At 40.1% G+C, this 23,044-nt stretch overlaps 1 protein-coding gene across 3 annotated transcripts in view; it reads left to right on the top strand.

The window, feature by feature from the left end:
- grm5b (glutamate receptor, metabotropic 5b) overlaps nt 1–23,044 on the top strand; it is an 83,766-nt gene that overhangs the window by 24,581 nt on the left and 36,141 nt on the right. For all 3 annotated transcript variants that reach the window (XM_017683056.2, XM_017683057.2, XM_017683054.2), the window contains exon 4: nt 5,005–5,254. In XM_017683056.2, coding sequence (XP_017538545.1) covers nt 5,005–5,254 — 250 coding nt within the window. The remainder of the gene's footprint in view (nt 1–5,004; nt 5,255–23,044) is intronic.

Below are 23,044 nucleotides of genomic sequence, written 5' to 3'. Positions count from 1 at the left end.
TGGTCAGAAAACTGTTGATTGGTCAGAAGCTGATTTGTCACAGCGCTGTCCCTAATTGATCCAAAGATTGTTGATTGGTTGGAAGGTTGTTCCTGATTGGTCAAAAGCTCTGTCTTGATTGGTCTTGTTTATGATGAATGTAACCAGCTCCCATGGTGATGTATCCCTGTAAAAGTGATCCACCATCACAGGTGTGGCAGGTCTGTATATTCCAGTGTCCAGTTCCTCATTGGTCAGCTGTGTTTACAGTAAGGAGGTCCTGAGATGAGCGTGAAAAATGTGCTGAATCCTGACTGCTGAGATGCTCCAGATGGATTAGACTGAGGAAGTTAATGGAGGTGATGAGAATGTGCGAATCTGATAATACTTAATGACGTTTATATTTAGAGTAGCTGGAGTTTAATATCTTCTGACCCAAAGCTACTTGAGCTCTTACCGCTGCGTCTCCTTCCTCAGCCGTGCGTTTAGAATATATTCATTCGTTTAATAAAGTCTTTAAAACAGACGAACAGATTAATAAGCTTCACTGAGACTGGAGGTTAAACTCAGTCACTGGAATCTTTAAATACAATGAAAAGATTTTCATTATTACATTTTCTCTTATCAACTCAGGACGAGCTCCTCGTGTGTTTTATTAAACATTTTTATTAGCAGCAGCAAATAATTATTGAACTAATTCATTAATCACAGTTTCTCTCTGAAACTCTGAGATTGTGTTGTTGATGTTTATTGTTGTGAGGTCGGACAGGCTTTACAAAGCGCTGGTGGTCTGTGTGGGATTTTAGAGGAGGATGGCACAATGAGGGGCAGAGCACATTAGTGGGGGGGAGGGGGGTGTCTTCACCTATTTATGTTACATATGTAGGACAAAGCTGAATATCTCTAATGCACTTTGGTGGTGTGAAATGAGTGGCTACATAAACAATCCTGGAGTGGCTGCAGAACTATAAAATGAGAGAGAAAGAGAGGGAGAGAAAGGGAGAGAGAGAGAGAGAGAGATAGATAAAGAGAGAGAGAAATAGAGAGTGTGTGGGGAGAGAGAGAGAGAGAGAGAGAGAGAGAGAGAGAGAGAGAGAGAGAGAGAGAGTGTGAGGGAGAGAGAGAGAAATAGAGTGTGAGGGGGACAGAGAGAGAGAAAGAGAGAGAAATAGAGAGTGTGAGGGGAGAGAGAGAGACAGAGAGAGAGAGAGAGCGCGCGAGAGAGAGAAAGAGACAGTGTGAGGGGGAGAGATAGAGAGAGAGAAATACAGAGGTGTAGAGGAAGTGTTTGAAGGCTGTAGAGACTGAGAGAATCTTCACTGTCTCATTCTGACACACTGCTGTGTGTGAATTGAATATTCTGGAGTCGTTTCCATGCCGACTTTCTACAGACTGGAACTCTGGGTAACAGAACGACAGAGTCTTCAGGAACTTTACAGAGAGAGAGAGGGAGAGAGAAAGAGAAAGAAAGACAGAAGAAAGCAAGTCTGGGGGTGATGTAATATTGATGCAATACTGCAACCAGTGGGCCTAATTCTCTCTCTCTCTCTCTCCTCTCACTCTCTCTTCTATGGTGCAATTGGAATAATGTAAATAAAGGACTTTAATGATAATCCTACTTGAAAAGAATTCCGTTAAAAACGATACAAAGACAAGATTTTAACGTTTAATGTTTCAGCCTTTTTACTTTATTTTGTATATTTACAGTTATTGCTCTGAAGCAGTCACTGGGGTACATGTGATTGGCTGTCAGTCAACCATTGTACATTAAACATTTACGTAAGTAGAGACTCAGCACAGTCTGTTATACAAACACCACTCTCACAGATCCTTTTCTCTCACTGTTAAAGAGAACACTACTAACAACTACGTAAAGGGTGCCTTTACTTTTGGTAGAAAGATTGAACACACAGGGGTTACTTTAACAAATTTAGGTCATAATAAAATATCTTCTCTGCTCACAGACACAGAAGAGAAATGTACAGTCTGTGCATCTGTTTCAGTGAGAAAAAAAACTCATATCAGTTATTGAGTTATCCAGATATCCAGTTATGGAGTTATCCAGATATTCAGTTATGGAGTTATCCAGATATCCAGTTATTGAATTACCCGGATATCCACTTATCCAGATATCCACTTATCCTGTTATTGAGTTATCCAGATATCCAGTTATATTGAGTTATCCAGATATCCAGTTATATTTAGTTATCCAGATATCCATTTACTGAGTTATCCAGATATCCAGTTACTGAGTTATCCTGATATATAGTTATGGAGCTATCCAGATATTCAGTTATGGAGATATCCAAATATCCAGTTATGGAGATATCCAAATATCCAGTTATGGAGTTATCCAGATATCCAGTTATGGAGTTATCCAGATATCCAGTTATTGAATTATCCGGATATCCACTTATCCAGTTATTGAGTTATCCAGATATCCAGTTATATTGAGTTATCCAGATATCCATTTATTGAGTTATCCAGATATCCAGTTATTGAGTTAACCAGATATCAGGTTACTGGGTTATCCAAATATCCAGTTATGGAGATATCCAGATATCCAGTTATGGAGCCACCCAGATATCCAGTTTTGGAGCTACCAAGATATCCAGTTATGGAGCTACCCAGATATCCAGTTACTGAGTTATCCAAATACCCAGTTATGGAGATTTCCAGATATCCAGTTACTAAGTTATCCAGATATTCAGTCATGGAGTTTATTGAATATCTAGATATTTGTAAAAAACAAACCACTTCACAGTGATGTTTAAATTATCTTTACACACCTTACACACACACAGACACACACACACACTCCCTCTGTGTGTGAGATCTGATGTTCTCACTGTGAGACTAATTACAGGACTTTACCCATCTCCATGACAACCAGCACCACAGTGTGTCTCTCTCTCTCTCTCTCTCTCTCACACACACACACTCACACACACACACACATAGATATAAGCCTTCATTATTGATCATTTTTGCTCTGATTATCTAATGTCTGTTAAAATAATAATTGAGATATTCAGCTCAATATGAGCTGTGATAATCAGAGGGTTCTAGATTAGCACAGATGTGTACACTGAGTAACCTGACCAAGTAGTAGTTTATGAGATGCTGAATCATTTTCTAAAGAATCATTGATTAATCAAATCGTACTGATATTTGACAGTTTATGAGATGCTGAATCATTTCCTGAGGAATCGTTCATGAATCAAATCATGCTGATGTTTGATAGTTTGAGATGCTGAATCGTTTCCTAAAGAATCATTGATGAATCAAATCATGCTGATGTTTGATAGTTTATGAGATGCTCAATAATTTCCTAAAGAATCATTCATGAATCAAATCATGCTGATGTTTGATAGTTTATGAGATGCTGAATCATTTCCTAAAGAATCTTTGTTGAATTCAACTGTTCAGCTGAGAGATTCACAGCACTGTTCTCGGCTTGTTCTGATCTCACTGAGCAACTGTTTGATCATCCAGTCAGTGACATCAAAGCCTGTAGAACATCCAACACTCTAACAGCTGTGTGTGTGTGTGTGTGTGTATGTGTATGTTTGTGTTTGCGCACGTGTGTGTGTGTTAAATGGAAATGAATGACCTGCTTTCACCTCCACTCACTCCTCAGAGTTATTATACTCTGATGTTGATTCACTCAGATCAAAATAATCTGTAACACTGTTACTGTACATTACTGTTAATCTTCATTCAGTACACATCACTTCATCTCCAGCATTCATTCATGAGTTCAGCATCAGCAACGACTTAAACATCCTGAATCAATTTGAAGTTTGTGGTTTCCATGGAGACAGACGGGCAGACTACATTGCTTTGGTAACAGCCGTTAAAGCGGTTGACCTGAATTAAAGGGTATTTTCTTAAAAATATGGTTCTTTATAGGTTCTTTAGTAAAGACAATGCTTCTGTGAGGCCTCAAAGAACCATCTGCTTGCTTAAAGGGTTCTGCAGATTGATGGGGAACATGGTATAGTTACAATGTCAAGCCTATCACAAGAGTGGAACCTTTTTGGGTGCTATATAGAACCTTTTTCAAATGGTTTTATTATAGAACCATATACAATTGCATATGCATATTCTCCATCAATATAAAAAATCAATTTTAAGAGTGTAGCAGGTTAAGAATGTGTTACTTACAGATTCAGAGAGAATCCAGAGCCTTTCCATTTCATCCTATCATGAGACTCACATCCGGAGTTATGAGCCTATGAAGATGGCTGAGATACATATCATCTGCCTCTGCTTCAGCTGGAACTGGTGGATTTGTGTGTCCATCTATATTCTGTGTGAAACTAACCAGTGGACACTCAGGAAATCACTAAGGACTGACCATCACGCCGGAAACCCTTCATTCTTCATTAAGTCTATATCGGAGTCACATGTAAAATGGTGTGCAAAGAGTTTACAGCTGCTGAAGTTGCATAATAGTGATGTGTAATGGATGTTCTATTTGAAAAATAAAATGGGCCAAAAATGGAGCCCTGGAGCACAACACAGATAAGAACAGCAACAGAGGACATCCTACATGTAATAGATATTCTATTTGATAAATAAAATGGGCCGAGAATGGAGCCCTGGAGCACACCAGGGATATGATCAGCAACAGAGGACATCCTATGTGTAATAGATATTCTATTTGATAAATAAAATGGGCCGAGAATGGAGCCCTGGAGCACACCACAGCATCAGCATAAGAGGACATCTAACAGAAGACGCCTAATAGATATTCTATAGGTTTAATAATATAAAGTACAATTTATGAAGGTAGCACTTGATAGTAGAGTGGTGCAATTTTTTGTGGGGGTTGAAGAATTTACTTTGCATTACTCTCTGTTTAAAGATAACAGAAGTATGAAGTGCTGCTCTTATACTCATATATTCATCTGTGCTGCACATCATAACACCTCAATAAAAAGATAAGCAACAAATTTAATAGAGTAATCACTCTTTTTCTCACTCTCTCTCTCTTTCTCACTCTCTTTCTCGGTCTCCTAGGTAACTATGGCGAGAGTGGGATGGCAGCATTTAAAGAGATGGCAGCTAAAGAGGGCATCTGCATCGCTCATTCTGATAAGATCTGGAGTAATGCTGGAGAGCAGAACTTTGACCGTTTGCTGATGAAGCTGAGGAGCCACCTGCCCAAAGCACGCGTGGTGGCCTGCTTCTGCGAGGGGATGACTGTCCGAGGAATACTGATGGCCATGAGGAGGCAGAACCTGGTTGGAGAGTTCTTGCTGGTTGGCAGGTGAGGAATGGCCAAAGGAGTGAACAAAAGTTTTACTGTCTGAATTTTATATGATCCTATTTTTTAATATAGTTCACATTTTGTAATAATATACATCAAATCTATGAAATAACACACAAGTATTTGTACATGTATTATATATCTTCTTTTTTTTTAGATTCTTAAAAACAAATGTCAAGCATGTAAGCATAACACTGTAGATCACTATAACATTTTAAAATACATTTAAAGGTGAATTTCATATTTCCTCCATAATTCAGAGGGTGAGATGTAATCAGAGTGATTCAGGGTGGTTTGGTATGAAATGGTTCAGATGTTCTTACAGTGGTGGTGATAGGAACCAGGCATTACCATGACTACAACACAAATATATTTTTACATTTGTTGACATTTTGTTTACTACCCAAAAGCACCAGTGAACTTACATGGATCTTCTGAGTTTATGTGGAATGTTGATGATGGCAAACAGTGGAAAATCTGAAATAATAAGTTTTCTTTGGGGACTATTTTGCCTCATAGTGCCCTACATGTATCACTCCACCATGCATGGAGTTCTGAAAACTATCAAAGTAGCGTCTCAGTCACCAGGCAAGTGAATTCAGAACCATTTACTGTAGTAACTTTCTGTGAGGAGCTTTTAGAGGTGGACCTCTGGTTCCGATCACCACTACCTTGAACAGTTCTTCACAAACAAAGTTTCACTAGAATGGAAGTTTCACACCAAACCACTCTGAACCTCTCTGATCACATCTTAACTGCTAAATTATTATCACAGAAATGTGAGATTATGATGAACTAAGATTGTCAGTGGAGCCTTAAGATTCTGGAGAGCAGAAATCCAGTCAGATAGATCTGACCTCACAGATACAGTGTGATCAAACATTCAAACAGCTGCTGCCCTGCTGATGTGCTTTGAACTCCCACCTCAGTATCTGATCAAGACCACATCCACCCCTGCACTGACACATAATCAGAGTGTCAATGTCCTCACATCCAGCTGAGCACTGACACACTGTGTCTTTATACACAGATGAGCACACTTTGGAGATCATCATCATAATCAACATTGTCTTCATCATCACCATCATCTTCTTCACCATCCTCTTTACTATCATCGCTTTCTTCATTATCATCTCTATTATCATCACTATCATCGCCAATATCATCATAATCAACACCGTCATCACCATTTGAATGAGGTAGGCCTACTTTCTCATGATCAGTGTGTCCTGCTTTCTCTGCTCTATATGCTGCACACACACACACACATTGAACTCAGACACACTATTATTACTGTGAGTCATTTCTACAGTAACAGCAACTTTAATAATAATTGTAGTTGGTTCAGTTCAGCTCAGTTTGGCTTAGGTTGGATTGGCTACGTTGGGGGTTATATGTGTGTGTGTGTTGTAGCTTAACTCCCCCAAATCACCAGCTCCTGTAAATTACCCCTCATCTGCTTTACTCCTGCGTCACTGACTCTCTCTCTCTCTCTCTCTCTCTCTCTCTCTCACACGCACACACGCACACACACACACACACACACACACACACACACAGTAAGGGACTGGGTGTTTACTCAGTGTGTGTCTCCATATTGTCTTCATCTTTATGAGTCAGTTTTTACTTTTTTAAACAAGATCAAAAACTCAGCTGAATATAATACAGTGCAGTTCATCTGAACTGATCTGGATTCAATTAATCTGAACTGAAATAAAATTAAATTAAATTTGCTGGATTGAAACCAGCTGACTTAAACTGTTCATGAGTTCTAAATACCCTGAAGGTCTAGATATCCTGAAGGTCAACATTACCTGGATCAGGTGTGTTAGATTAGGGGCGGGGCTGAATGCCTACAGTGTTGTCTTAGCAAGCTAGCAGTGGTAAGATCACTGGAGCTGGTCAACCTTAGCTGAGCGACTTCTTCTTCTTCTTCTTTCGGCTGCTCCCTTTAGGGGTCGCCACAGTGGATCATCTGCCTCCATCTTGCCCTATCCACTGCCTCCTCTACTTTTACACCAACCATCTCCATGTCAACCTTCACTACATCCATAAACCTTCTCTGAGGTCTACCTCTTCTCCTTCTACCCGGCAGCTCCATCTCCAACCTTAGCTGAGCGACTGTTTGGTGTAAACTGTGGCAGTCCGATTTTTCTCTGAACGTTCGAGTGAATCCAGAATGTCATACCTAACACTGCCTCTTTACCATGGCTTTCAGAGAGAGATCTCTCTTTAGGAAACCGGGCTAGACTTGCTCAGGTTACCATGGAGACCAAGACGACCACAATCCTAGAGAAATGTGAAAGTGTGAGATTGTGTCTCTTCACCTCCTCCTCCTCCTCCCCCTCCTGCTTTCTGTGATTCTCTCTTTAGCACTTTAGTGTCTGCAGGTGCTAAATGCTTTACACTCTCAGAGAGATAGAGAGAGAGATAGATACAGAGAGAGATAGAGAGAGACAGAAATACAGGGAGAGAGAGACAAAGAGAGAGAGAAATACAGAGAGAGCGAGAGAGATACAGAGAGAGAGAAGGAGACAGATAAAAAGAGAGACAGAGAGATAGAGACAGAGACAGAGAGACAGACAGAGAGAGAGAGAGAGAGAGAGAGAGAGAGAGAGAGAGAGAGAGAGAGAAAGGCAGAGGTAGAGAAAGAAAGAGAGAGAGGAGTGTTTGTAGTATAAGCTGTTTGTGTTATTTGAGTTGTTTTTAATGATTTTTAGGTCAAGCTGGTTGGTAATGAAATAAGTTTAGTTTAATGTGCAGAAACATTTCATTCATAATTAAAACAGAGGAGCATGGTTAATGTGTGTGTGTGTGTGTGTGTGTGTGTGTGTGTGTGTGTGAAAGAGTCACTTAGAGTGATATTCCCTCAGCCTCTGCAAGAGATTCAGCACATAAACCTCAATACTGAAGTACTAAAACACTGAAACATATAGATCATCACCGTGAACAAAACACAAGCCATCATTTCCATAAACAATCGGAAAGGCTGACTCATCAGACCAGAATACATTTCCACTGAGCTTCAGTGCATTTCAGGTGAGCTCGAGCCCACAGAAGTCGGCAGCGTTTCTGTGATTTCCACTGTGTAGAGTACCTGCTTTTGTGGTACATGCAGTTAGTGCACTGCTGTCAGGTATCACAGAAACTCAGCTGTGGTTTTCACACATAGATTTCTCCAGATTCTCTAAATCTGTTGCTGATATTTTCTCACTGTAAAACCTGAAATACAGCCAAAATGTTTAGTTGCTCATTCTTCTTAGGTCATTCACAAGCACATTTCTTGTGGCCAACCTCACTGTCACATTCACAGCCTTTCCTGGATGCCCCTTTTATATCAGAGTGTTATTGCAGCATCTGTTTTTGAATATATCACAAGGTTCTGGTCTAAGGGTTCTTTCACACCTACCATGTTTGGTCTGGACCTTCGGTCCAAACCAAAACAGCAGGTGTGAAAGGTGCCTTGGTCTGGACCAAAGGACCAAAATTTGACTTCACCAAAAGAGGTGGTTTCGATCTAGATCAAACCAAGTCATGATTCATGTTCATTCGCAGTGTGAAAATACTGTTTTGGATACATAACGATTGTCCAACTACCCAGACTCTCACAGATAAAAAAGTTCAAAGAGTATTTATTAACAGTGAACAGATGAACAAAAGGAGTGTCAAAACCAAACCAGGTGAGAACAGAGAAGAGCAAACATGGGCACTAATCAAACATGGGCAATAATCGAAAAGAGAAGGTCAAATAAAAATGAAAGTCAAAACCAGATCAATAGCCAGTCTGAGAACAATATCAAACAGGAGAATCCAAAGACAAGTGGAGAAACGAGAGAAGGGTCATACATACAGGAAGGTCAGAAGATCAGTTCAATAATCAGGCGAACTGGACCCAGAGAATTGTGGGAATGGAAGTGTGTGGAGTCACTAGAGGCAGGGGGGAAACTAGTAAAGTAGTTTGGATTTTCAGACCTATTACAGGAAGAAGAAGAAAATCAAACAGGAGAGAAGTAAAAATGAGCCGTGGAAGGGAAACAAACTGAAAGGCTGCCTGCCAAACTGACCACACGCCAATGTCAGACGGTCTTCTACAAACCAATCAGTGTCTGATACAGGGAGATGCAGCCCTAACAGGTGATGATGCCAGGATGAAGGTGTGTCATGCTGAGTTCTTTAGTGTTCTCACTAAACTGCAGTGAGGAACAGTGAGTGTGTCATGTAAACTGTATACTCTAATTCTGATAAGAGGCTGGATTTGAGCTGAGTAATGGGTTTTTTTAGTCTGATTTCTCAGATCAGATTAAGGTATATAAATCTGATTAGTAAATCTGATAAAGAGGCTGGATTAGAGCTCAGCAATGGGGTCTTTCAGTCTGATTTCTCAGATCAGATTAATGTCTATAAATCTCATTAAGAAGTCTGATAAAAGGCTGGATTTGAGTTCAGTAATGGAGATTTTCAGCCTGATTTGTCAGATCAGATTAAACTCTATCTGTAAAGTATATCTGATTAATGCATTTGGTAAAGAGGCTGGATCTGAGCTCAGTAATGTTTTTTTTTTTTCCAGTCTGATTTCTCAGAGCAGATTAAGGTATATAAATCTGATTAATAAATTTGATAAAGAGGCTGGATTTGAGTCAGTAATAGGTTTTCTCAGTGCTGTAAACTCTCACTCTGATTTCTTTCATTTCTCTCTGAGCATGTGTGAAACGTCGAGCAGCGTTTAACACCCGCCCAACCAACACAGCACTTTTGGAGCAAATACACGCTTTACCAAATGAAGGATTAAATACTATTCATCTTATAGATGATGTTTGTTCATGTTTCCAGAAAAACTGACTCGATGTTTAAAAAAAGCTGCTCATGAAGTTTGGGTTTTATGTTTATATCGCATCTTCTTCTGTGAGTTTGCTGGCAGGTTGTAAAGCAGAAATCTGAATATTGTCTGCTCCATGTAGACCTGGAGTTTCCCCATTATCTGATTACTCAAGAGCATGTCAAAGCGTGGATCAGATCACTGACAAAAATCTGACTTTTTGCAGTTATCGGATTATTAAGAGCATGTGAACACACTCAATGTGGAAACGGCCTTAAAAGTCTCAAATTCTTGAATGTGTTGGAGGCAACAATTTCAGAATGAACCAGTGATTACAAAACACAGTGAAGTTGATCAGATAAAACATGAAGTATCTCATCTTTTTTACTTCTCTCATGTAAATACAGGTCAATGTAGATTTACAGATCTGTCTGCTTTCTGTTCTTATTTGAATATCACATACTACCCAACTTTACTGGAACTAAGAGTTTTTAGATAAATGTTTTTGTCTCTCTCTCTCTCTCTCTCTCTCTCTCTCTCTCTCTCTCTCACACACACACACACACACACACACACACAAAACACACAATACTGCAAGTGTAGCTCTCACTGTTGAACTCACTGAATCGTTTCTTTCATCACTCACAGGTAGTTCAATATTGCTGCAGGGCTTTTACTGCAGCCTTCGCAAGCTTTCATTTAGATTTTTGGTGATTCTATCTATGTGTGTGTGTTGGTTTATTGACTGAAGGCGGAGAATGAACCTCAGGATCACAGTGCTGCTTTAAGTTTGGCCCATGTGGAGAAGCTCACGCCCACTGGACTAAATACTGCTGATACTCTACATCTCACAACCCAGATCTGCACTGTACACACCAAACCTACACATCAGCAGATCCTAAATCAAAACCCAGAGCAATACACCAGCAGATCCCAAATCCAGACCAATACACCAACAGATCTCAATCTCAAACCTATAATCCAGCAGATCTCAAACCCAGATCAATACACCAGCATATCCCAAACTCAAATCTACACTCGAGCAGATCCCAAACTCAGACCTTTACTCCAGGAGATCCCAAACCCCGACCAGTACACCAGCCCAGCAGATCCCAACCCGAGACTAGTAAGCCAAGCAGATCCAAAACCAAGACCAGTACTCCAGCAGATGCCAAACCCAGACCAATACAGCAGCAGGTCCCAAACCCAGACCAATACACCAGCAGATCCCAAACCCCGACCAGTACACTGGACCAGCAGATCCAAAATCGAGACTAAACTGAAACCTATGTATCAGCAGATCTGTTTTATGGAATTCTGCTGATGGGCTGATGATCCATAAATTGTAACAATCTGTTCAGTATGTTCCTTTATGAAGGGAAACCCCAATAAAAAATAAACAAACTCTTAACAGATCTGTCTTACTGAATCTACTGATGTCGGTTGTAGTGGTGTTTCTTCTGCATCATTAGACACTGGCACATTGGGTGTGTTTTAAATACAGTATTCACAGTATCTTTGTGTGTGTGTGTGTGTGTGTGTGTGTGTGTGTGTGTGTGTGTGTCCTGTAGAACTGCTCTATATATTAGTTGTACTGCTCTCAGTCATGTGCTGTGCTTTTAGTGCTGTAATATTTCTGTTTCTGCTGTAGCTTATCAGTTTTGTCGCAGGCTTGATGTTCTATTGTTATATTGATGTAGTACATAGATTTTAGTGTTGTATGATGTAGTTTTGCTGTATTTCAGCCATGGTTGTTGTAATGTATCTGTAGTGTTTACTGTAGTGTTGTAGTGTTATTATGATGTTACTGTATATCTGCTGTGTTGCTGGAGGCGACGGGGCAGTTTTGCTGTATCATTGTAGGTTTATTGTGTTATTGTTGTGTTATTATAGACTTACTGCAGTTTTGCTGTATCATTGTAGGTTTATTGCGTTATTCTTGTTGTTTTATTATAGACTCAGTGCAGTTTTCATGTAACGTTATATGTTTATTGTGGTATTGTTGTGTTATTACAGACTCACTGCAGTTTTGTTCTGTCATTGTAGGTTTATTGTGTTGTGTTATTATAGACTCACTGCAGTTTTGCTGTATCATTGTAGGTTTATTGTTATTATTGTGTTATTATCGACTCACTGCAGTTTTGCTGTGACATTAAGGTCTATTGTGTTATTATAGACTCAATGCAGTTTTCGTGTAACGTTATATGTTTGTGTTATTGTTGTGTTGTTATTATAGACTCACTGCAGTTTTGTTGCATCATTGTAGGTTTGTGTTATTGTTGTGTTATTATAGACTCACTGCAGTATTGCTGTATCATTGTAGGTTTATTGTGTTATTGTTGTTGTGATATTATAGACTCACTGCAGTTTTGCTAGAATGAAAATTCCACAGCGGTGGAGATCCACTGTAACATTCTCTTCTTCTTCTGATTCATCTGAGAGAGGGGGGGAGAGATAGAGAGATGGAATGCCAAGCCAGTACCCTTCCTCTGTTACCGTGGCAACTGGAGTGTACCCCCTCCCATCAGCATCACAGCGAAAGTGTGTAGAAAAACAGGGGTATCCTATGTATGTGTGTGTGTATGCATGTGTGTTAGTGTGTATGAGTGAGTATGTGTGTGTGTGTGTGTTTGTGTGTATGAGTGTGTGTCTGTGTATGTCTGTGTGTGTGTGTATATAGGTTTGTATGTGTCAGTGTGTGTGAGTGTGTGTATGTGTTTGTGTCTGTGAGTGAGTGTGTGTGTGTATGTATGAGTGAGTGTTTGTGTGTGTGTGTGTGTTTGTGTTTGTGTGTTTATATCTGCATGCAAGTTTGTGTGTGTGTGTTTTTGTGCGTGTGTGTATGTGTGTGTGTTTATGTGTGTGAGTGTGTGTTTTTGTGTGTGTTTTTGTGTGTGTGTGTGTATGCGCACATGGTCTATTTAAAATCACTTCAGGATGAAAATGACTGTTGTCAGCATGAGGAACGAGAGGAGATGGCAGCATCACTGGAGTAATTACCATCTGCCCTCTGAGTGTGTGCATGTGTGTGTGTGTGTGTGTGTGTGTGTGTGTGTGTGTGTATGTTTTTGTGTGTGTGTGTGTGTGTGTGTGTGTGTGTGTGTGCGCGTAATGAGAGAGATCAGTGGAGGGACAGTAAACTGCTGTAAGTGTATGCTGTCAGTGGCTATGGAGCTATTAACAGAACACATAGCCACAGCATGAGGTGGGACCATATAGAGGAGACCTTCAGGAGTAAGACAGATAGTACTGACACAGTACTGATATTGTACTGATATAGTACTGAAAGAATACTGACACAGTAATGATATAGTACTGACAAAATACAGACACAGTATTGAAAGAATACTGACATAGTACTGATATAGTACTGATGAGATACTACTATAGCACTGAAAGGATACTAAAACAGTACTTATATAGTACTGACAAGATGCTGATATAGTATCGAAAGAATACTGGCATAGTACTGTGACATGATATTGACATATCACTTCCAGTTGCTCTGTGGTCAAAAACTGACCTTTGAAGAAGAGCTAGAGGATCAAACTATCAACATCAACAGATGAGTCTCTGTCCTTCACTATCCACCAGCAACACCAGCTGAACATAGGTTTGATTGTAGCCTAGTTTGATGGTACACTGCCAAGGTCATTCAAGTTTACTCAAGGTACTCACAAAAAAGAACATAGTATGAGCGTAGTTATGACTTAAAATCTACAAATACCCTGTAGTCGGTGAAGGCGCTGCAATAAAAATCCGTTAAAATAGTGAGAAAATGAAATATGCCTTTCTGCCAGCAAATTCTAATAGCTGTTGTGTTAGCCACAGCTTAGCTAGCATTATTGACTGGTTGTTGCTAAAGTTGCTAAATATATTGTGCACAAGAGCCCAGTTTGAACAAATACATGCATATAAGAAATGGACGCTTTGAGAGGACTCTTTACTGTAAAACACAGTCTCTTTCTGAATTATAATACGACAGGGCACTCCTTACAGGAAATAAACGCAGCATGAAAAGAGAGAAACGTGAGCAGCTTTACTGAGTGTGGGTGTTTCTAATAAAGTGGCCAGTTAGTGGAAGCAAAAGGTGTGTGTTTCTGATAAAGTGGCCAGTTAGTGGAAGTGGAAGGTGGGTGTTTCTAATGAAGTGGTCAGTTAGTGGAAGTGGAAGGTGGGTGTTTCTGGTAAAATGGCCAGTTAGTGGAAGTGGAAGGTGTGTGTTTCTGACAAAGTAGCCAGTCAGTGGAATGCTAACTTTGATTTTAATGCTGTACTAATTGTGATTGTATGTCTTTATGACTTTGACTGAGTTGTCAGTGTTTATTTACTCCAGTTTACAAATGACAAGGCAATGTGTTAAAGTATGTGAGTGGGGCTGTATGTGTGAATATGAAGTGGTGTGGGTAGCTGAGTCTCTGTGAGCCCACAGCTGTCTGTCTGACTGTCTGTCTGGAGTAAATTGTTTCCGGGCTGACGAATGTATTTGTGTTTATTTGTGTTCTGATTGATGGTCCCCTGTCGTGAAGCCCACTGCTTCATTACACACACACAGGCACAATGATGCAAGTGTGTGTGCGTGCGTGCACGTGTGTGTGTGTGTGTGTGTGTGTGTGTGTGTGTGTACGTGCATGCTTTATTTAAGTCTCTTAGAACTTAAGACTAGAATTCACACATTGCTGGATAAAGTTTGGGGAGTCGTTTAAAAAAAAATTTCAATATAAAAAAATTATGACCCTCCTACCGAATATCTTCATGCATCACCGCACTTTATTCATCTGCAACCAAACAACAACAACCAGCCATTAAAAGAGCATCAGCAACCAAATGTAGCAAGTTTATTTATGAGTAATAAGCCCACAGTAAAGAACTATAACAAATAACAGACCTCAACAGCAACAACAGCTGATCAGACACGGTTTCTGACAGTTACTAACGGTCACTGTTATGTGTTACACAAACAACTGTGGAACAAAATCTCCAAAAGGTCAATTTACAGGAGAAAGTGAAATGATCTTAACTTTTAATGGAAGTATATGGAGAAATATTTTTTTTCCAAACAATTTTGGGCCGTTTTGTTGGTCGGCTCATCATGGAATTTTACACAACATAAAGGACAATTGCAGTAGAAATGGAGATACAAGGTTTTAGCTTGACAGCAACCATGTATAAAACGTAGATCTAGTGTGAGTGTGGAGCTGTTAGCTTGTAGCTCGTTTGTAGACTTTTTCAGTTTTGACATCCTGACCTCTTTTTGTGCAGCTTCTCTTTTATATTCATAGCTTAAATATTCATACTGTAGTTTACAAAACTGCAGCGTTCACCAATATTAAAACAGATGCAGCTTTCACACAAGTAGTGGTGCTTTATTGTCCAGCTGTTGTCGTACATTAACAGGTGGCTTTGAGCTTCAGCTACGTCTCATTTTCTCAGCACTCAGCTGTCCACTCTCAGCTCATTTGAGTGAAAGGAGCCCCACCTTCACAATAAGAAACCTTATCAGAATAGCCCACTAATAAATGCTGAAGAACTAATAATCGAAACAATAAAAAATCCTTGAACATGATACAATATTAAATTAACATATTGTTTATATTGTTTTTTAATCTAAATTTTAACAACTAAAAGGTAGTTGGTTCTAATAAAGTGGCCAGTTAGTGGAAGTATAAGGTGGGCGTTTGTAATACAGTGGCCAGTTAGTGGAAGTAAAAGGTGGGCGTTTGTAATACAGTGGCCAGTTAGTGGAAGTAAAAGGTGGGCGTTTGTAATAAAGTGGCCAGTTAGTGGAAGTAAAAGGTGGGCGTTTGTAATAAAGTGGCCAGTTAGTGGAAGTAAAAGGTGGGCATTTGTAATAAAGTGGCCAGTTAGTGGAAGTAAAAGGTGGGCGTTTGTAATAAAGTGGCCAGTTAGTGGAAGTAAAAGGTGGGCGTTTGTAGTAAAGTGGCCAGTTAGTGGAAGTAAAAGGTGGGCGTTTGTAATAAAGTGTCCAGTTAGTGGAAGTAGAAAGGAAGTGTTTAGTAGATGTAAATGGTGAGTGATTCTCATAGTACATTTTGTAAGGTTTAACACCCATGGCTGCAATTTTGCAACAATTCCTAAAAAATAAAAATTGGACACAGTACTGCTGCGCTTTTGTGGCAAAACCCAAAAGATCTGCCATCCTGAAAGCTTGTCCAACATCACAATGGTAGATACAAAAGAGCACATGGAGAAAAAGGCAAAGCACCTTTGGGATGTTGTTTGATTCTGTTGTGCATATGTTGTTCTTTATGGACTAAAACAAAGTTTTAAACAGAGACAAACTGAAGCCAGCTGTCCAGCAGCCCTCTGACTGACACAGACCACCCCGTACTGACTGACTGACAGTGATTGACAGTGATAGACTGTGATTGACGGTGATCACCTCTTGCTAAACTCCATCAAGGGCCTGAAGCTACTGATTGGACACTGATGGACACGAAGCCTGGAGCGAAGTTTCCATAAACATCTCAGTCTGACGGATCTGCTGCTGGACATCTGACCACCTGGAGAGATTCAGTTCTAATAAAGAAAGAAACACAGGGCAAAATTAAGTGTAGAACAGACTCAGTTTATGTCACAATACCTACATTTAGAGTCGGTTACTCATTCAGCCTAATGAGAAACTGTAGAACAGACTCAGTTTATATCACAATACCTACATTTAGAGCCGGTTATTCATTCAGGCTAATGAGAAACTGTAGAACAGACTCGGTTTATATCACAATACCTACATTTAGAGTCAGTTATTCATTCAGTCTAATGAGAAACTGTAGAACAGACTCAGTTTATATCACAATACCTACATTTAGAGTCGGTTATTCATTCAGCCTAATGAGAAACTGTAGAACAGACTCGGTTTATATCACAATACCTACATTTAGAGTCGGTTATTCATTCAGCCTAAAGAGGAACTGTAGAACAGACTCGGTTTATATCACAATACCTACATTTAGAGTCGGTTATTCATTCAGTCTAATGAGAAACTGTAGAACAGACTCAGTTTATATCACAATACCTACATTTAGAGTCGGTTATTCATTCAGTCTAATGAGAAACTGTAGAACAGACTCAGTTTATATCACAATACCTACATTTAGAGTAAGTTAGAGTCTCTTTTGTGTACTTGAGCTAATCTTAACATGATGGCTAATTCTCTGCATAGTGGTTTAGCTAGAGCAACAAAGTCCAGCTCAGTAATGTATCCTTTTAAATCGGAAGTTCATTGTAATTTGTCAGCTCTAAATAAACATTGCAGAGGACTTAAATAATTAAATGATTGCAAATGAATAGTATTTTAGCGAGAGACAGAGATGTAGTGTGTCAGAGTGTGTTAAGAGTGTGTGTGGTGTGTGGGAAGGCTGTGTAATAGTTTAGGGAATGTGTTGGGTTATTTTGGGGGGGTTTATTTAGGGGCCGCAGGTGTGAGAGAAAACAGAGTGATTTGATTTTAGAAACTGAGAGATGGTGATCTTTTCTCTCTCAGCAGACAACGGCAGGTCCATTTACTGTCACACCTGACCCCCCAGAGACAGAGCTGCACTTCCTGACGGAACGCATGAAAAACACTGAGATCCGCAAAGTTCTTTACAAAAATGAACAAACATCCCACATTTAACAGCCTTTCTAACACAGAGAGACAGCCATATCTGTTACGGGAGCAAAGAGAGAGAGCAGCGCTCTCGCAGCTCAGTAAACCCTGACCTGCCACTGTGAGAGAGACAGAGAGTGACCATGTCTCATACACATACACACACACGGATATACACACACACACGGATACACACGTTTGTTTTTTTTTTTTATATGTATTAATTATTGTTTTATTTTTATGTCATCCGGTCTTTTTTAAATAACAGCTCTATAACAGCAATTATGCAATGTTTAACATTTTAAGATGATTTTTTAATTCCTAGAATCTAATATGTTCATAACATAAATCGAATGATTTTCTGTTTAAAAATCTCTGGCAAGCTTTGGCAATACAAATGTAGCATATTGGTCATGCCAATAAAGCACATTGAATTGAATGGAGATAGAGAGAGAGAAAGAGAGAGAGATACGGAGAGGGACAGACAGTGAGAGAGAGAGAAACAGATACAGCGAGAGACAGAGAGAGAGAGAGAGAGAGAGACAGAGAGAGAGAGAGAGAGAGAGAGAGAGAGAGAGAGACAGAGAGAGAGAGAGAGAGAGAGAGAGAGAGAGAGACAGTGAGAGAGAGATACAGAGAGGGAGAGAGAGAGACCCCACTATCCACACTTCACCATCTGTCTCTCTCTCTTTCTCTCTGTATCCGTTTCTTTATCATTCTCTCTCTCACTGTCCCTCTCTCTCCCTCTCTGTGTCACAGTTCAGCTCACACACACTCTCACTTTGTCTCTCTCTCTCTCTGAGAAAGTTAGACTCTGAGGAGAGTTGCTGTCAGACTAGTCAAACAGTGATAGATCTATCGCCATGGCGATCAGTCTCCTCTCTCTTCGTCTCCAAGGAAACAGACACTTTTAGACGGAGACGATGAGAGAAAGTGTCTAGCCGCCCACAATACCAGAGAAGGAGAGAGAGAGAGAGAGGGAGAGAGAGAGAGAGAGAGAGAGAGAGGTAGTTAGGTTGTGGAGTATTTACACTGTGGTAAAGTTGCATTGTGGGTAGTTAGTGTGGGATGGTTACCATGAGGTAGTTATGGTGTGAAGCAGTTGTTAAGGTGGTTGTGTGGTGTGGAATAGTTACAATGTAAGGTAATTATAGTATGGAGTAGTTATGATATATAGTAGTTATTGTGAGGTAGTTATTGTGGGCTAGTTAGAATCAGGAGTTAAAGTGGGCTAGTTAGAATCAGGAGTTAAAGTGGGCTAGTTAGTGTGGGTAGTTATCGTGGGGTAGTTAGAGTTGGGTAGTTAGTGTGGGGTGGTTAGAGTGGGGTGGTTAGAGTGGGGTAGTTCGTGTGGGGTGTTGAGAATGAGGTAGTTAGAGTGAGAAATTTAGAGATGGGTAGTTAATGTGGGGTATTTAGAGTGGGGCAGTTATTGTGGGATGGTTACCATGAGGTAGTTATGATGTGAAGCAGTTGTTATGGTGGTTGTGTGGTGTAGAATAGTTACAATGTAAGGTAATTATAGTATGGAGTAGTTATGATATATAGTAGTTATTGTGAGGTAGTTATTGTGGGGTAGTTAGAGTCGGGAGTTAAAGTCAGCTAGTTAGTGTTGGTAGTTAGTGTGAGGTAATTAGAGTGGGGTTGTTAGAGTGTGGTAGTTATCATGGGGTAGTAATTGTGGGGTGGTTAGCATGGGGTAGACTTTGTGAGGTGGTCAGAAAGGGGTAGTTAGAGTAAGGTAGTTAGTGTGGGAAAGTTTGAAATGGGTAGTTATCGTGCGGTAGTTAGCGTGGGGCATTTATTGTGGGGGCAGCTGTGCTTATTTTCACCAGTGGAGGATAAGGCCTGGTGGACATAGGGAGCTGAGTCAGGGTGTTTTGGATACAACGAGCAAAAAGGCACCTTTACCACAGAGATCTACCGCAGACTCTGACAGTGCTGCACAGAGCAGGGAGTCTGGACTATGACTGGCTGAATTCAGTCCTTATCGATCACTTCTCCTTGGGGTCTCCTTCTCCAGAGATGTCTGAAGTTTGACAGAGTGGACACTGAAGGTACCATTACAGCACAACCCACTGATACAGACCAGACTATGGTCCTCAGTGAGTGTGGAAGCCTCTTGAAGAAAGGTGCGCAAAGCTGGACGTTAAAGGGTGGAAGTCAGCCGGAGAACTCACCAGGTTGAGACCAGACCATCATGTGGGGTGGTCACCAGATTGCTAGAAGAGGTCAAATCAGCCTGAGAGCTGATGGGCAGAGGAGGAATACAGAGACAGCAAATAAAAGGACTTTTTGCTCTGGCCACATTGGTGTTTCAGGTGGATCTAGAGGAGGAGAGTCCAACCAAGAATATTGTTTGATATTCTGGAACTGGGAGTTTTAAACAGTCAAGGATGGCTCTGAAGTACACCTGTGTCAAAGCAGCAGACCAGACCGATCTGAGTGGTCAGAGAGTGGTGAGGTGGTAATAGCTATAGTGGCCCACATGAATCCACCCATGGTGGGTCAGTATAGATTTTCTGGTCAGGATGAATTGACTGAGCCTCTGTTTTTTGTTGTAACAGGTTTAGGGGTTTGTTTTGGTTTTAAAAGCCTGCTTAGATGCATTTATTGAGGACTTGTTTGATAATTTTATTGGCTGGGGTGAAGTTGAGGTACAGGACGTTCATCTATATGAAAAAATGTCTTTTTAATTATAATGCAGGGGCAATGAACCTGGCTGTAAGGGAGAGGAGGGAGAATCAGGCGCCGGCTGGGTGGATCTTGGGCTAATGGTAAAATGGCTGATGGCAGATAGAGTGGAATATGAATATTACAGGCTGGTAGATCATGTAGAGGAGTGTATTCCTGTGTGTGTGTGTGTGTGTGTGTGTGTGTGTGTGTGTGTGTGTGGAGGTGGTCAGGGTTTACTGTGCCGTGTTAACGATTCTGTGATTTTGAATGAGTCATTTTGTTGTAATTTTTAAAATTAGAACAGATTTGGTTTCATAAATGTAGAACTATATTGATGACATGAATAAAAATCTCTGTTCTGTCTCTCTCTGGATCACTATCTCACTGTGTGTATATCTCTCTCTGTATCTCTATCTCACTGTGTATAAATATATATCTGTTCTGTCTCTGCATCTCTATCTCACTGTGTATATATATCTCTGTATCTCTATCTCACTGTGTATATATCTCTCTGTTCTCTCTCTCTCTGTACCTCTATCTCACTGTGCATATATCTATCTCTGTTCTCTCTCTCTGTATCTCTATCTCACTGTGTATATATCTCTCTCTGTTCTGTCTCTGTATCTCTATCTCACTGTGTATATATCTCTCTGTATCTCTCTCACTGTGTATATCTCTCTGTATCTCCATCTCACTGTGTAGAGATACAGAGAGATATATATCTCACTGTGTATATATCTCTCTGTTCTCTCTCTCTGTATCTCTATCTGACTGTATATATCTCTCTGTTCTCTCTCTCTGTATCTCTATCTCACTGTGTATACATCTCTCTCGCTCTGTATCTCTATCTCACTGTTTTATACATCTCTCTCTGTATCTCTGTCTCACTGTGTATACATCTCTCACTCTGTTCTCTCTGTATCTGTATCTCACTGTGTATACATCTCTCTCTCTCTGTATCTCTCTCACTGTGTATATATCTCTCTCTGTATCTCTATCTCACTGTGTATATATCTCTCTGTTCTCTCTCTGTATCTCTCTCACTGTGTATACATCTCTCTGTATCTCTCTCACTGTGTATACATCTCTCTCCCTGTTCTCTCTATCTGTATCTCTATCTGACTGTGTATATATCTCTCTTTTCTCTCTCTCTGTATCTCTATCTCACTGTATATATATATCTCTGTATCTCTATCTCACTGTGTATATATCTCTGTATCTCTATCTCACTGTGTATATATCTCTCTGTTCTCTCTCTGTATCTCTCTCACTGTGCATACATCTCTCTCTGTTCTCTCTCTGTATCTCTATCTCACTGTGTATACATCTCTCTCTGTATCTCTCTCACTGTGTATACATCTCTCTCTGTATCTCTCTCACTGTGTATACATCTCTCTCCCTGTTCTCTCTATCTGTATCTCTATCTCACTGTGTATATATCTCTGTATCTCTCTCACTGTGTATATCTCTCTCTCTGTATCTCTATCTCACTGTATATATATATATATCTGTTCTGTCTCTGCATCTCTCACTGTGTATATATCTCTGTATCTCTATCTCACTGTGTATATATCTCTCTCTGTATCTCTATCTCACTGTGTATATCTCTCTCTCTGTTCTCTCACTCTGTATCTCTATCTCACTGTGTATATATCTCTCTCTGTTCTCTCTCTGTATCTCTATCTCACTGTGTATACATCTCTCTCTGTATCTCTATCTCACTGTGTATAAATCTCTCTCTCTGTTCTCTCTCTCACTGTGTATACATCTCTCTCTTTGTTATCTCTCTGTATCTCTATCTCACAGTGTATAAATCTCTCTCTCTGTTGTCTCTCTGTATCTCTATCTCACTGTGTATACATCTCTCTCTGTAGCTCTATCTCACTGTGTATACATCTCTCTCTGTTCTGTCTCTGCATCTCTATCTCACTGTGTATATATCTCTGTATCTCTATCTCACTGTGTATATCTCTCTGTTCTCTCTCTCTGTATCTCTATCTCACTGTGTATATCTCTCTGTTCTCTCTCTCTGTATCTCTATCTCAGTGTATATCTCTCTGTTCTCTCTCTGTTTCTCTATCTCACTGTGTATATCTCTCTGTATCTCTATCTCACTGTGTATACATCTCTCTCTGTATCTCTATCTCACTGTGTATGTCTCTCTGTTCTCTCTCTCTCTGTATCTCTCTCACTGTGTATACATCTCTCTCCCTGTTCTCTCTCTGTATCTCTATCTCACTGTGTATATCTCTCTGTTCTCTCTCTCTGTATCTCTATCTCACTGTGTATATCTCTCTGTTCTCTCTCTCTGTATCTCTATCTCACTGTGTATACATCTCTCTCCCTGTTCTCTCTCTGTATCTCTATCTCACTGTGTATACATATCTCTGTTCTCTCTCTCTCTGTATCTCTATCTCACTGTGTATATCTCTGTTCTCTCTCTCTCTGTATCTCTATCTCACTGTGTATATCTCTCTGTTCTCTCTCTCTGTATCTCTATCTCACTGTGTATATCTCTCCGTTCTCTCTCTCTGTATCTCTATCTCACCATTTATATATCTCTCTCTGCTGTCTCTGTATCTCTATCTAACTGTGTATACATCTCTCTCTGTTCTCTCTCTCTGTATCTCTATCTCACTGTGTATGTCTCTCTGTTCTCTCTCTCTCTATATCTCTCTCACTGTGTATA

This window comes from Pygocentrus nattereri, chromosome 17, assembly GCF_015220715.1.
Source record: "Pygocentrus nattereri isolate fPygNat1 chromosome 17, fPygNat1.pri, whole genome shotgun sequence".
Lineage (NCBI taxonomy): Eukaryota > Metazoa > Chordata > Actinopteri > Characiformes > Serrasalmidae > Pygocentrus > Pygocentrus nattereri.
The sequence above is the reverse complement of the archived record's forward strand: the minus strand, read 5'-3'. Positions and strand labels throughout refer to the sequence as shown.